The sequence below is a fragment of the Falco punctatus genome, assembly GCF_963210335.1.
Source record: "Falco punctatus genome assembly, chromosome: Z".
NCBI lineage: Eukaryota > Metazoa > Chordata > Aves > Falconiformes > Falconidae > Falco > Falco punctatus.
This window is the reverse complement of record NC_137586.1, coordinates 62,508,083-62,523,160: the sequence shown is the minus strand read 5'-3', so window position 1 is coordinate 62,523,160 and position 15,078 is coordinate 62,508,083. Positions and strand designations below refer to the sequence as shown.

Here is a 15,078-nt window from a genome sequence, read left to right as displayed (position 1 = left end):
CTGCGTAGGAGCAAATAAGACTAGGATATTTTACCCTCTATTTGTAATTAAAATAAATTTTAATGTATTTCCTATTCTATATATGTAGAAATAAATACATTTTTATACACACATAAACTTAGATACCAAATAAAAAAGAAAGAGAGAATTCAACCAGACTCACAAATTATCCTACCATCTTGAAACGAAAATACTTTGCTTTAAAAAAGGATCTAAAAAAAAAAAAATCAGTTTCAGAGCAGAACTTCCTCCCGCTATTATAAGCAGGGATAGTTACATCTTTAAAAGAGTTTCCTAACTAGGTGTTTTTTTTACCATTGTGTCTTATTCCATCTAGAAGGACTAACTGAAGTAAGTTTTGATGAAAAAATATTGGAAAAATAAATAACTCCAGTTCTTTATTATAGCAACTGCTAGGAAAAAGAATTTCTAAAAATGTAGTGTTTAATGCACATGCTGCTTTCAAAGTACTGTCTACTACGAAGAGACATTTCTAAACATGTGATAAGAGTACAGTGCTCTTTTTTGTGAACTATAAAGTCAAAGTGATTTTACCTTTTTATACTGAGGTTGACTAAGAACAGAGGTAGGATGAAATCGCACTTTCTTCTCCTTTGGTCCAGTCAAAACCAGGCTTTCTCTGTCTACATGCACTAGATTGGGATACATCCCAGCCACTAAGGCAGCTTTAATTACAGCCCAGTTTTCAGAGTTAGTATTAACATCTCTAATATCGGCTCCTCCTCTGGTTCTAACAAAACCTGAAGAAAGAAGAGGACAAAATACTTGCTTGTATTTAAGATCTACTTTTTTGCTTATCAAAAAGAATTTGGGAGAAAAAAAAAGTGAAATAAAGTACAAATTTCTTTCACTTTTCACCACTGCCAACCTTAAGAGCACAAAGAAGAAACCATTACACTAAAATCCTTCCTGATAAGGGGGTTTATGCTAACATAGAATAGAATTACAACACAAAGACATTTCCTAAGGAAATGATTTATTAGAATGTAAAAACCCAAGGAAACATATCTCACACGGAAAGCCAGTGTGGCACCAGGAACAATCAGGGCGCTTTCAGTTAGATCAGCTGTTCCCCTGACAACCTTCCTCACTCCAGCATCTGCACCATGCCCAGCATAAATGTGTACCGGTCGATGTCAAATCAAGGCATGAAAATGACACCAGTGAACACTATTCTTGTTACAATTTGTATACACTTATACTAGGTATACACTTGATTCCAAAACTATGTAAAATCTTTTCCAAGCAATCTACCTGAGGCTCTAAGCTGGCCAAGCAACTGTGTTCTCATTCCTACGATGATTTCCATCGTGGCTTCAGACAGAAAGTTCTTTTCACAGAAGGCTTTCTCCCAGCCACCACTGCGCGCCTTCTGCCATGCCTGTAAAGAACATTGGTTTACATTTGCCTATTAATTTGATTAGCTAATATAAAGAAATGCATTTTTTTAAAAAATGGCATTTACATCAACAGAACAAAAGCAGAAACCATTCTGAAAGAAATGTATCAAACTAGATTATTTTTTTCCTGGTTACGTACTAGATTCTCTTTACCCATTCCCTAAATCAGCACAGTGATCATTATGTTATTATAAGATCATTATATTAAGTTATTACAAAGATCATGATTTTAAGTTATCGGTGTAGCAGGATATAAAGTGGCACCTTTATAAAGAACATTCAGAATTTAACCAGGTTTGCAAATATGAATAAAAAATATGACAAAAAGTGTTCCTTCACAGATTTATGAGTCCAATATACAGGAAACCACTAGACAAAAATTATGTCCTTAAAGAAGAAACTTTATCATTATACAACTAACTTGATTGGTCCATCATTTAGTTTGGCATGTGATCTATTGTGATTAGTACTCTTTTTGAAGACGAAATAGTACCTGGAAAGCCCTGAGAAGCGCCATATGGTCACTAAATGTTCCTGCAGCAAAACGTTTTCTACACAGCATGGCTGCACGCTTTTGAGAGGCCAGTGTAGGTAGGACAAAAGGGTCTCGATATGCAAGACTGCAAGCAATAGTAAGAATAGGATCCAGGCACTTCAAAACAACAGCACACAACACCATTTTACCAAGGTGTGGCTCCACTGGTAAATCAGTGAGATGATAACCAAGTTCAGTAAGATCTTCCCAAGGGTCCATGGCATCTATTGTCTATTTAAAAAAAAAAAAAAAAAGAGGCAGGAGGGCAGGGAAGTGGACAGAAATAATTTACAATAAAAGCAAAAAGGATGTGAATATTGGACATTAACTACACTTGGTCCTGAACACTCAAAAAGCAAGTTGAACTCTTAACAGTTTGAGACGAGATTTTTAAGCACTTTCTTCCCTTAACACTGAAAAATACATACACACACACAAAATGAGAATAGACAAGACACAAAAAGTCAAAGCATCTTAAGTAAATAAACAGTCTCAGTACAAATAAAACTCCATATGTTGCCACACCACAAATGTAAAAACAAATACAATTCCCATCTAATTCTATCCCTCTGCTGACCTTAAGCATTTGCACAGCGTTTCTCACAATTAAAGCTGGTGGAGGATCAGGAGCTTTCATAAGAAAGTCAACAATTGGACAATTAACCGGAGCCAGAAGTTTTGTGTGTAAACAAAGCTCCTGCAATTTTAAAAGCAAAAAAAGATTAAGACAGGAGGAAAAAATAAAAAACAAAAACAAAAGCTTTTTTTTGAGTAAATAGTATGGTTTGATGATAATACTTTTTTTTTAAAGTTACAATTTCTAACTGAACATGCACCTGAAGTGGCATTCTTAGAAGTTCTGGAGTCTGATATTCCAACATATTCTGAAATCGAAGCCTGCTGAAGAGATGAAAACAGACTCCAGGCTTACAGCGTCCAGCCCTTGAACACAAAATATGGTAAGTTGTTGAAAATCAGAATACCTTTCTAAAAATAACTAAATAAACAAACCAACACACACACACAAACTTACAACAGAAATACAGAAGCATGTCTAAGAAAAAGATAATTTTGTCATTAAGTGTAGGTCTCATACATAAGGTCAGAGTTTTCCAGTACATGGATTGCTTTTGATAGTACAGAAATTTGTTATTATAATTTTATCCCAATACTGAAAGATCTGGAGAAACAAAAATAAGGCCTGTCTAAAAATAAAGTGATGTGGGGGTTTTGCTAACCTAAGATCAATCCAAATCTCAACTGTCCTTTGCCATAAGGACCATAAGTAATAAACTTTGTTTCTCTTCCTCTTCACATCCCCCAAACAGTTGAAAGCTGCTCTATAAGTAAAAGGCAGAACGAAGACCAAACAGCCTGTGAGTGAGGGGACAGAGACAGCAAATGCTCACACCAACACTCAAACTGGCAGGTTAAAGCCAGTATCATATCACCAAACACAGGCATTTGTGGCTACATAACCTTTTAGCCCTCACCCAGTGTTGGGAATAATATGATAAAGGCCTGCTAAGTCATGAATAATTTGGAGAAGGTGAATAAGGAATCACTGCTCAATGTCTCTTCTATGATAGCTATGAAGGGGCATCAATTAAAAACTAGCAATAGGCAGCCCTTTGCCCACAGATTAAGTTGTGAAACACTTTATTGGACACTGTGGCTGCTGATGCTACATGGGAGAAAGAAGAAGGAGAACAAGTTCATGGGGAGAAAACAACCTAGACCTAATGTAAGCTTTGGGAAAATCCTGAGTGTCACTTTACTACAAGTTGGGAAATGACTCCAAGGAAATACATGCTGACCCTTACTCTTCTGCAAAGAATTAGTATTGGCCACTGTCCAACACGACACTGGACTAGACTAGTAACATTACTCAGTGTGGCTGCTATTACATTGTGTACTTAATCCTTAACGTACAGGATAGTGGATATTTGCAAAATAAAATTCAGTATGAAGCATTCATTACCTGCCCCTTCTCTGGATAGCACTGGCTTTTGAAATCCACACCATTTTTAGCATTGTAACAGAACTCAGTGCATCAAAAGACTTCTACAAAAGCAAAGCAAGGAACATAAAAAGATTGAATAGGGTACATGAAATAAAAGCTACTGATGATTTAGATCATCAACAGAAGTTCTCTAAAAAAAAAATAACCAAGCAACAGCAGCTTCTGGCACAAAGTTATATTCTAAAGTACTTAGTTTCAAGTGAGTTTATGCTACCTTCTTTGCCATATCTTTGTGCTAGTTTTCTTAATTAAAGTTTTCTAGTCAAAAAGTAATTGTAAGTCAATAAAAGTTATGGAGTGTGTTTTGTGGTATCACAAACCAAGCAAAAATATGTTATTATATTTAATAAAGTTTTCCTCTGTCTCACTTGGAAATTATGTCCTTATTTTCCTACATTTGATATAAAATGACAAAAAAATTGTATTACCATGAGAAATTCAGAAATTTATCTCCTATGAAATCCAATTTTGTTTTCCAAGCCATACAGTAGGTCTTAAACTGCCTCATTATGTTATCGCACTTTCCTTGAATAAGTAATTAGGGAACAGGCATTCAACACATCAAAAACAATGCTTAAAAACTTAATAGATTAGACTTGGGATAGATACAATAGTAGGATAAAGGAAACTCCCAGTGCTCTCTCAGGAACATGGTGGTCTAAACTGATGAGCTTGTTTTAAAAATCAACAGAAATAATAACTTCATTTTTAAAAAATAGATATATCAATATATCAGCCTGCAATAACTTTTACAGGGTTTTTAAACAGCTAGCTATTTACAGTATTTGTCATAAAACAAACGGATGTCAAAACTTCTCAGTGAGTTTTGTTGTTTGTCATGCACTAGCTCTCAGCCCACTACAAAAAAACTGTTCTCAAAAATGTTCGTATTATGTATTTTAAAACAACACTAGGAAGTTTACTTCCCAAAGAAAGTTTAAGCCAATCATACCTCTTTCATCTTGCCTGAGTCAATAACGTATACAACATCATTGACTGTTATGCTGGTTTCTGCAATATTAGTAGAAAGAATCTGCAATTTGAAAAAAACAAACAAAAGACAGAAACAAAACCACAAAACCAAACTATAGTAACTGTAAAAGCAAAGACAAAATAGATCAATATAACATCTGATGAAGTCCTCTGATACTTGCTATTTTGCGGACACCAGCAGGTGGACTTTTAAGCACCTTCTTCTGATCCAAAGTCTGCATATTTGAATGAAGCATGAAAACTTGGTATCTAATGCAAGACAAAGAGCACATTTTAAGGATCTTTAAAAGAAACAATAAAAACTCAAGACAACCATAAAAATTATAGGTTTTACCTGTGAGCATTATCAGCAAATCTCTTGTCATCAAAAAGAATACGGTCCTTCAGGCTAACTATCTCATCATATCCAGGAAGGAATATTAAAATAGCTCCTAAAAAAGAAGTTGGTTTGCAGATTTAAACAGAAAAATCACTTCAAATACATGTCAGCACTGTGTACGCTACCGCTTGGAAGATTTTACCTATTTAGTATTACTGCAAAAAGAGCACAATCCATCAGAAGCTTGATCCACAGCAATTTATTGGGAGTGTGTGTATATACCTACCCACATCACAACTATGACAGATGTTATAAAGTAAGTGCATAATCAGGTCCAGATCCACTTTTTCATTGTCAAAACTGTGATGATAAGCTTTCAACAGTTCTCTGTCCTCTGCACTAAGGTCATTACCACTTGTTTGGACCAGGGAACTTTCATCCATATTTCCAAATTCCACTGAAGCACTAAAATATACAAATACACAGGCCAGAGTCAGGGCTGTTTGCTTCAGGTCTGCATTCAGCCATCAGTTCAAATTCAGACCAAGACTACTGAGACTACTCGTCTCGAATTTTAAAGTGTAGCACAACAGCACCTCCACAATACTATTACTGTCCACTGATTTAAGTGTTCGTCCAGCAACGTATGCAACTTCAAATATTAGCATTAACTCTACTTTGATTATACTTTATTGAAACACAACCATAAGCAAATGTTGCAGAACTTGAAGTATAAAGACACGGTTTGTTTATCCGTTAAAGGAAAAATATTTAAGAAATAATTTCCAAAAACTTCCCTACCATAAGAGTTAAGCAGGTACTACACTAACAGAAACTACTCTAAGAGAAATTACAATAAAGTGTATCTCTACAAAACTGTAACTAAACTATGATAATTTAAGTTAGTCAAAAAACAAGTTGAATGGCATAGTATACATGTTACTGTCCTGGTTTTGCCCAGGATAGAGTTAATTTTCTTCTCTGGCATGGAAGAGGGTATCACTGTTAGGGGACTGGCTGGGCATCCGTCAAGAAGTGGTGAGCAATTGTATTGTGCATCACTTGGGCTTTTTTCTTGGGTTTTATTCCTCTCTCTCCCCCTCTCCCCTTTTCACTACTATTGTTATTGTCATTATTATGTTTTACTTTATTTCAATTATTAAACTGTTCTTATCTCAACCCATGAGTTTTACCTTTTTCTGATTCTCCTCCCCTTCCCACCAGGGGCAGGCAGGGGTTGGAGTGGGTATGTGGGTAAGTTGCTCATATAAAGTTTCTTTAATATGGCTACCATGTATCAATAATATACAGATAAAAATACAAAACAGATTTATTTCTAAAATAAGCATCTGAAATTAAAATGGTACATGGTATAAAATCATCGTCTCCTCTGCATATCTATTTAAGTTACTATAATCACATCCTGCCTAGATTTATAATCATGATAGAAATGCCCATATCAAGAGGAGAAATGCTAATAATATAAAAGAAGTCCTGCACCACCAGAACTATATTTATGCTAGGAGTTGTGTAATCACTATGATACTGAATACCAACTTTTTTTAAAATGACTAGGTTTTCAAAATATTCTTATTCTCAAATAAAACTTGCTATTTAGGCCAGATTTTAAAGCATAAAAAGCTAAAAACTGTTCTGATTAAAAAATGACAAAACATAGTTTTCCCTTCACCATGTTAAACAACTGTTTCTGCAGTGTTGTTATAGCCTACCTGTAGGACTCCAACAGGTCAATAACCTCTGTCTGTCCAAAGCGCTTAGCCCAGTCCAAAGCCATCCTGAAACAGTTGCATAAAAATCCTTATTAATTTCTCACTTCAAAAGATACATATGAATAATACATTATAAGAGGAGACAGCTGACTGCACATTTCTATCGATTTTGGCACTGTTTAATCAGTGCTGTTATGGCTGAAACTGTAACTTCCCATGTTAAAGTGCTTAAACAGGTGTAACAGCTATATGATTTTTAGGTAATTGCAATTCTTTACCAAAGAAAGAATCCCAGTTTTACACAGAAGTAACATGCAGAAGGAAATGAGGAGGAAGAATGTGCCATTCCTCCACAAACCGCACACCGATGTGCAAAGATAAGCATGATTTACTAGCTCCTTTAAATCAGCCCAAGAAATCACACCCCAGACATTTTTCTCCAAAATCTGTGAAAATGTTGGGGGTTTTGATATCTTACAGAAGTTGCCCTCCTCACAATGCAGTTCACACTGCATTCCTCCCAAAGTTTTTCAAGTGGTAGTACCAAATATCAGACCCCTGGAACACTATTTCTTTTTTTTCCATATTACAACTATTTATAATAGTCCTGTTCACATGAATACACAATTCATGGCCACAAAAATCTGAGTTTTTACAGATTCACAAGTATTTTTTCATGACACAACATATTTACAGGTATTAACACAGCAAAGATATTTGCATGTCTAATACACCATTTTTAAATCCAATATATATATAGGTTACTCAAAATAAGAATCACCAAACATTTTGGGTCTAATTCAATCAACGCAGCGTGAAAGATTCCAATTCTTCTTCTAATCATTCTGTTAAATCAGACTTATTGAAACTAAGAGTGTATATCCTATATTCAACACTGTTTAAGAATTCGATTTAGAATTTAGAGAAAACAATGTAAGAAACGGAAGTTATAAATTGCTTGGACTGTCAAAACCTATTAGTGCTTTACGGTAGTCTGGTAGGTTAGCAAATCGGTTTACATGTTACAGAAATTTATCATTTGTGTATTGGCAAATAAATCCATCCTTCAGCTTATCTGTTTGGTTTTACCAGCCATTGGATGATTTGCAGTGGATACTTGCTCCCATGCTGATCAGTTGTTCCACTTGACTCAGAAAGCCTCTCCCTGAAGCAATCATCAGTGGAGTAGCACTTGTTTCACTGTGCCTATAATCAACTAAGAAGTACAAAAACATCAGCAAACCCACTAAAAAATAATTATTTTTTTCATATAAATGTAGTATATGACTTCCAAAATCCAGCCCTGAGTGAATTTGTTTCCTCACGTCATCCCACCACTCAGTTCATGTGAATTTAATACTATTATTGAAACACAATTATCTGTCAATACTTCAGAACAAGTAGAGCAAGAAGTAACTACAAAACCCATTAATTCTGCTAACCCTATTCATTTTTTCAATAGGCATCAGAATTCAAAGATAATATCTAAAACTGGAGATAAAGTAGCCACAGAAATTCAAGTCATTTTGTGGTTGTTTTTTTCTGAGGCAGTAAGATAAAAGCTTACCGCTGACATTTTCAGCTAAAATGAGATGGAACACCTGAGCAAAGGAATCAATATCTTTATGCAACCAGATGTCAGAGAGACAAGAATCCATTTCTTTTATTAGCCACGGGTCAAGGCAATTCGCATCTTTTTCAGTCTGAAGAGAAAACACAGTACTGAAAGATTAATCTCTTCCAAGGGTTGTCTTTATTCTCATATATTAGACACAAAGAATTTGAACGGTTAGTTTTCCAAGTAACAAGCAGAAATACAGCATTCAGGTACCAGTTAAAGCATTTACTGTATCATATGCAATTACTTTAAATGACAAGTCTAGCCATTTCAGCTAAACAAGTTATGTACAACTATCATAACTGAAAAACACAATTTAGCTAAGGTAGTTCATGCTAATAAAAAAAAAAACACATTAATATGCTTCTAGAAACTATAGCGGTAATATCTTCAGAAACAGTTTTTAAATGGGTAGTAACAATATAACACAGATTTAAACATCCTTTCCAACAAAAGGAAAAACTTACCAGTTGATTAAATACTGTGTCACTACCATCAGCCAACAGATTACAGTCTTTAGTTGCACTTGGGACAGATCTTTGTCTCTGAGATTCCATTTTGCTGTTATTTTCTTGAGCAGAACACCACTCAGTAAGAGCACTTTGCTGTTTTTCTTCTAGAATGCATAAAGTATTTCCAAAAAAATTTTTACAGTTGTCTTAACTATTCAACATTTTCAGTTACAAAAAATAGCTGTATCAAGTCCCAAAGTTTTACCTATTCAATCTCTTCTATTTAGTCTGGAATGCTGTTACCACCCAATATAAATTCCATGATTAAGGGCACCCAGAGTGCAACACAGCAAATGCCTGCTCTATGAACAAGGTAAAAAACACCATTTGGGTGCTTAACCCCGTAAGTCTCCAGTATTCCAACCTACCGCATTCAAATAAGCTTCCTAAGTAAGTGTTTTCTGTACATTTCCCAGTCTAGGTCTTCCTCCAGAAGTGAAATACCGAAGAAAAGTGCTATAGCTCCTGCATGTAACAACTAACTTATGTGTACAGGTAGAATAAACAGTAGAAGACACCAGAGGCTTAACTGAACTCTTCTATCCACAGTGATCAGAACTGAGCACTAAGAGTTAGGATTGTATGTTACAGCTTTGGTTTTGCCCCTCCCACACCCTTTTTTTTTTTAAGTACACACTAGGATCATTACTTTCAGTTGTCAGGAAACCTTCTCAAATAATATATCTACTTAATCAATTGAAAAACAACTACTTTAAGTTCAAGTGTGTTAATGCTTTTGAGCTGTATGTATTAAATATATCCTTGTTTGAAGAGCACAGCAAAAAATGTTACTAATAGGAATCACTTCTGTGCAAGATGTACAAAATTTTGCCTTCTTTAATGGCTGCAATTTAATTTGCACCCAGAAGTCGGTATATAGTATCTTCTGCTTCTACAGTTTTTATGTGGGCAAAGGCCCCAGTTCTGTGGAATGTAACATTTATCAATTGAAAGCAAAAAGAATGCAATGATTGAAAGAAAGTGAAAATATTTTTTTTAAGTTACATAATCTACCTCAAGAATGTAAGCATCGAGAGCTTAAAGATAGCTGCTGTCATCTAACCATGTCTGGTTAATACTCTGACCTGGGAATTTCAACAGAGAACCATCCTATTTAGTTGTTCAATCAATCAATGACGGTCATTGCCAACCCTAACAACTAAGAAGTCCACTAACCTTGCTGCTTCTGTTTTTTGTACTTCACCATCTCTTTGCTTGTATACCCAGTGCTTCTTAAAATATCCTCCAAAAACATCTCTTTAACTTCAAAAGGTCTTCCTTGTACTGAAAGTATAAATAATTCATAAAATATTAGCTATTCCCTAGCTTCATTTATAATCTTAATTTTTAAAAAGCACCTTTATAGACAGAAAGTTAATTAAAACATACTAGGGCCTGATTTAAGGAATTATTACTTTGCTTGAAAAGTCTTGGAAGAGTATCTTCACTGGAGTTTATTTTCTTTAAAATTACCGGGCCACAACATTTCAAAAGGGAAATGCCAGCTGGGTACCTTGCTTCTCATTAACCTCTTCAATTGTATTAAGTGATATAGCAAGAGATGCTCGTAAGATTGACATTTATTGATTACAATTTTATCAAAATGGGAAACAGAAAATAGCCATTTTTGTTTAGGGTTACAAAAAAGAATTCACTGTGTAAGATTGCCACCTGAATTACAAAACCTAACAGCAACTAATATAGCTTTACTAGCAGATCCCACAAAAAGATTGCCACCTTTGTACTCTACATGTTCTCATGAGAAGTGTATGAGAAGATGGACTTCTCTCAAATTCCTTAACCACTTCAGCCAAATTTGTCTCTCTTTACTGAATGTTTCCTGATAAATGAAGCATTCTAAAGGCTAATTTATCTCTTAGTAATTTACCCTGGTTTGCTTTTCAATATCACACTATTCTAGACCTTACTTATGGACATTAAAGGATCCTTTTCCACAGGAGGAATTAAAATCTCTAGATTTTAATTTCTAGGCCCTTAGCTGACATTTGCCATAGCTGAGTTTAAATCACCTAGGACTTCTCTCTTCTTCAGAAAGAATAAACTGCAACACTTTTATCTGCAAAAAAACTCTTTTTCAGGAACATCCACTGAAATAAAACAATGATTTGTAGGAAAGACTATAGCGAAAGTGATCTACTCATGCCACAGGACTGCTCAGTTTTATTAAAAAAAAAAAAAAATGTTGACATGCAGACAGTCTACCTGATCATTTTGAAAAGAAAGTGTTTCTCTTAAAAGCTTTGTTTCAAAACACCTTTACTTAGATATCATTGCTGAAAAAGGAAGAGGACTACAAGGTACCAGAGGAGGTCACCCATGCAGAAAACTTGCAAGCAGCCAGGAGGGTGACCTGAAAAAAAAAAAGCATCTCCCACACACCTATGTTTTACCTCTACTAAAGATCAGTCAAATGAAATTAAAACAGCAATAATGATAACTTTTATTTCCATTTGAATGTAATCTAACTGCAACTACTGAGTCTGAACATAAACTGTCATTTCTTTTCTCAGTGGTTACTGAGATGACCAGCTAATAATTTCATTTAAAATAAAGAATCATGTGATTTAAACATGCAAACCCAATTTGCCTAAGACTGTATTCCTGAAATAATGAGGTACAATTATCTGTGTTTCATATAGTAACCAGTAGCAACCTCTGTGACACCTGAAGAACTAGAATCTACTGAAATGAATTAATATATATCACACTCTTGTAGATCCTAGGGTCAGTATCCCCATGGAGATCAGCACCTTTTCCTGCTTCTTGAATTGAACATGGCAGGGGCCAGGACATCCCTGCACTTACAGAACTCCCTGTGACAAAAACACTTCACTCTGAACAAGGTGCAAATAGTTAGGAAACGACAAAAATTAACAAACACTGTTGTAACTCTCAGTGTATTTATCCTGTTTCTTCATACTCAGAATGGTTTCCTACAGTTTAACAAGATCTGTAAGTCCTAGGGCAGGTATAGTCAGATTTAGGAGTTTACATAAACACTTACTGTGTATTACGGGGCAACTTCCAAAATATCTAATAAAGAGATCTGCATCTAGAGCAGCACTAGAAATAATTAGTCTTAAATTAGTCTGGTTTTGCAACACATCTCTTAGTTTTATTAACAAGAAGTCACTGAACCTATCCCTCTCATGCACTTCATCCTATAGCAAAAAAAGAAAAGGGGGGGGGGTGGAGAACAACAGACAAATATCACAGATCTAAGCTCGTAACTTTTCACAATTATATACTTTTTTAAACACTAAAATACATAATTTGCTAGTATATTACAGGTACATTATAATTGTAAGTCTAGTTTAAGTAAGGGTTTAAAAAAAACCCCACAAACTATCCAAAAGTAAAAAAATACTTCAAAAATTTTACAAAGTTATCCAAGTGGACCGCACTGGTAATGCACAAGCTACATATACCTTGATTTCAGAGGTTAAACGTGAACTTCTGAAACTTCTCCAGTTCTTATATTTGAACCTCATTTTCAAGATAATGACACAAACCGCAAATCCTACAAATCTTATTTTAATAAATTCTCACTTCACAACTGACCAACACTTAAAGATATGTACAATACCATGTAATCAGAAAAAAGTTAGATTGCTTAGATCCATTAAGTTGTGCACAAAGCTTATAATCAATTAAGGCACATGATTAATTAATCACCTTTGTTAGTGTGTTCTTCTGTTTTGTTTTATATTACGAACTTATAAAGCAGGGATCCAAATACATTTTTAGGCTGAAGTCAAGAATGTGCAAATCATTCTCACACTTTTTTCCATTTTTACAAACACGTAGGCACTTAAAATAATAATTAATCTCTCTGTCTTCAGCAGTGGAGAAATTTATCTTGTGGTAAACATTCCGGTTCTACTGACTTATCAAACTCTACCATAAGAATATTCACATAATCATAAATGAACACACTTAAATAATTTGCTGAAAATTAGACTACTCATTATCTTGAAAATACTTTGGCAAACAGACTGCAAAGCTGGTATTGCTAAAAGAAGTAATGATACCAGGAATTCTGACACTCACATTAAGTCATCTACATAAGCCTTCCTAAGGCTTTCTGACAGAGGAGGTCTGGGAAAATTTACAGCTCTGTCCTCCATAAATGCATCATGATTCCAAAATTAATTATTGGCATGAGCCTAAAATAAGATACTTTTACAAGAAAAAAAACAAAACCAAAACCATACAAACTACAATAAATACTCAGTAAGTCTTTAATGTTAATTCAAATGCTAGCCAAACAGAAGGACCTTAAATGCTCAGAAAATTAATAAACAAAATTAAGATCTCATCTTCCAATTAACAAGTAATGTACGCTATTCCATCTCACATGAAATACAACAGGATTCTTACCACAATAACATGTGTCACAGTTGATAGAGTGCTGTCTCCTGCCATTAGCGTGCGAAGTAGTATGCCATTCGTGCAAAATGTTAACAGCGTCTTCGGAGAAACCCTATTAAACAGTTCACCAAGGTAATTCAGTTTTTTGCACCATTTAAATGCTGCTAACTTTCCACTGTTAACTGAAAATTTAAGGACTCAACAGCTACTCACCAGAAGTGGAATTACAGTTCTCTCACCAAAGAATTCATGCATACTACTTGTTTTTAAACTATGCCAAATCCCAGAGAGGTTCTAAGCAATTTTAGTGCTTATGGTCCAAAATTTCAGACAATGGATTAATTAACAAAGTGAGATTCAAATTTCTATAAATAAATAAGCAAGTGAAACAGAACCTTGAGAACCTCTCCACATTGTTTAATTTACTGGAAAATTCAGTGTGTGTGCCTTTGGAAAAACAAATCTTTAGTACATGCTTCAATACAGTCTTAGCATTTGCCTGTATGTGGTACATTGATGGTGGCTGGACGTCAGGTGCCCACTGAGTCGCTTTATCATCCCCCTCCTCAGCTGGACAGGGGAGAGAAAATATAACAAAAGGCTTGTGGGTGAAGATAAGGACAGGGAAAGATCACTCACCAATTACTGTCATGGACAAAACAGACTCGGGGAAGTTAGTTTAATTTACCACCAATCAAATCAGAGTAGGATAATGAGAAATAAAACCAAATCTCAAAACACCTCCATCCCTCTCTTCCATCTGGGCTTAATTTTACTCTTGAATTGTCTACCTCCTCCCCTCCAGCAGTACAGGGGGACAGGGAATGAAGATTGCAGACAGTCCATCACATGTTGTTTCTGCTGCTCCTTCCTCCTCAGGAGCGGGACTTCTCATGCTCTTCCCTGGCTCCAGCATGGGGTCCCCACCAAGGGAGACAGGCTTCCATGAACATAGGTCCTTCCCACAGCCTGCAGTTCTTCACTCACTGTTCCAGCGTGGGTCCCTTCCATGGCCCTTCAGGAACAGGCAGCTCCAGTGTGGGTCCCCCACAGGGTCACAGGTCCTGCCAAGCAAACCTGCTCCAGCCTGGGCTCCTCTCTCCACAGGGCCACAACTTCTGCCAGGAGTCCTGTTCCAGCACGGGCTTCCCACGGGTCACAGCCTCCTTTGGGCATCCACCTGCTCTGGTGTGGGATCCACCACAGGCTGCAGGTGGTATCTGCTCCACCATGGGCCTCCATGGGCTGCAGATGGTACCTGCCCCACCGTGTGTCTCCATGGGCTGGGGGCACAGCCTGCCTCACCGTGGGCTTCACCACGGGCTGGGGGGAATCTCTGCTGCAGCCCCTGGAGCCCCCCCTGCCCCTCCTGCGGTGCTGGCCTGGGGGGCTGCAGGGCTGTTCCGCCCACAGAGTCTCACTCCTCTCTCTGACTACAGTCATTGTTGCACAGGATTTTTTTGCCCCTTCTTAATATGCTATCCCAGAGGTGCTACCACCATCACAGATGGGCTCAACCTTGACCAGCGGTGGGT

The 15,078-nt window shown here is 36.2% G+C and overlaps 2 protein-coding genes across 2 annotated transcripts in view; one reads left to right on the top strand and one right to left on the bottom strand.

The window, feature by feature from the left end:
* Positions 1–15,078, top strand: part of MCC (MCC regulator of WNT signaling pathway) — a 715,741-nt gene that overhangs the window by 447,302 nt on the left and 253,361 nt on the right. The window lies entirely within an intron of this gene.
* YTHDC2 (YTH N6-methyladenosine RNA binding protein C2) overlaps positions 1–15,078 on the bottom strand; it is a 38,799-nt gene that overhangs the window by 9,464 nt on the left and 14,257 nt on the right. The window contains exons 6-22 of the mRNA XM_080370943.1: positions 13,553–13,655; positions 12,177–12,333; positions 10,328–10,435; positions 9,107–9,255; positions 8,589–8,724; positions 8,111–8,237; positions 7,022–7,087; positions 5,578–5,756; positions 5,307–5,403; positions 5,134–5,221; positions 4,932–5,012; positions 3,938–4,020; positions 2,793–2,898; positions 2,534–2,653; positions 1,915–2,187; positions 1,276–1,402; positions 556–761 (exon numbers count right to left, since the gene is read on the bottom strand). Coding sequence (XP_080227069.1) covers positions 556–761; positions 1,276–1,402; positions 1,915–2,187; positions 2,534–2,653; positions 2,793–2,898; positions 3,938–4,020; positions 4,932–5,012; positions 5,134–5,221; positions 5,307–5,403; positions 5,578–5,756; positions 7,022–7,087; positions 8,111–8,237; positions 8,589–8,724; positions 9,107–9,255; positions 10,328–10,435; positions 12,177–12,333; positions 13,553–13,655 — 2,206 coding nt within the window. The remainder of the gene's footprint in view (positions 1–555; positions 762–1,275; positions 1,403–1,914; positions 2,188–2,533; positions 2,654–2,792; positions 2,899–3,937; positions 4,021–4,931; positions 5,013–5,133; positions 5,222–5,306; positions 5,404–5,577; positions 5,757–7,021; positions 7,088–8,110; positions 8,238–8,588; positions 8,725–9,106; positions 9,256–10,327; positions 10,436–12,176; positions 12,334–13,552; positions 13,656–15,078) is intronic.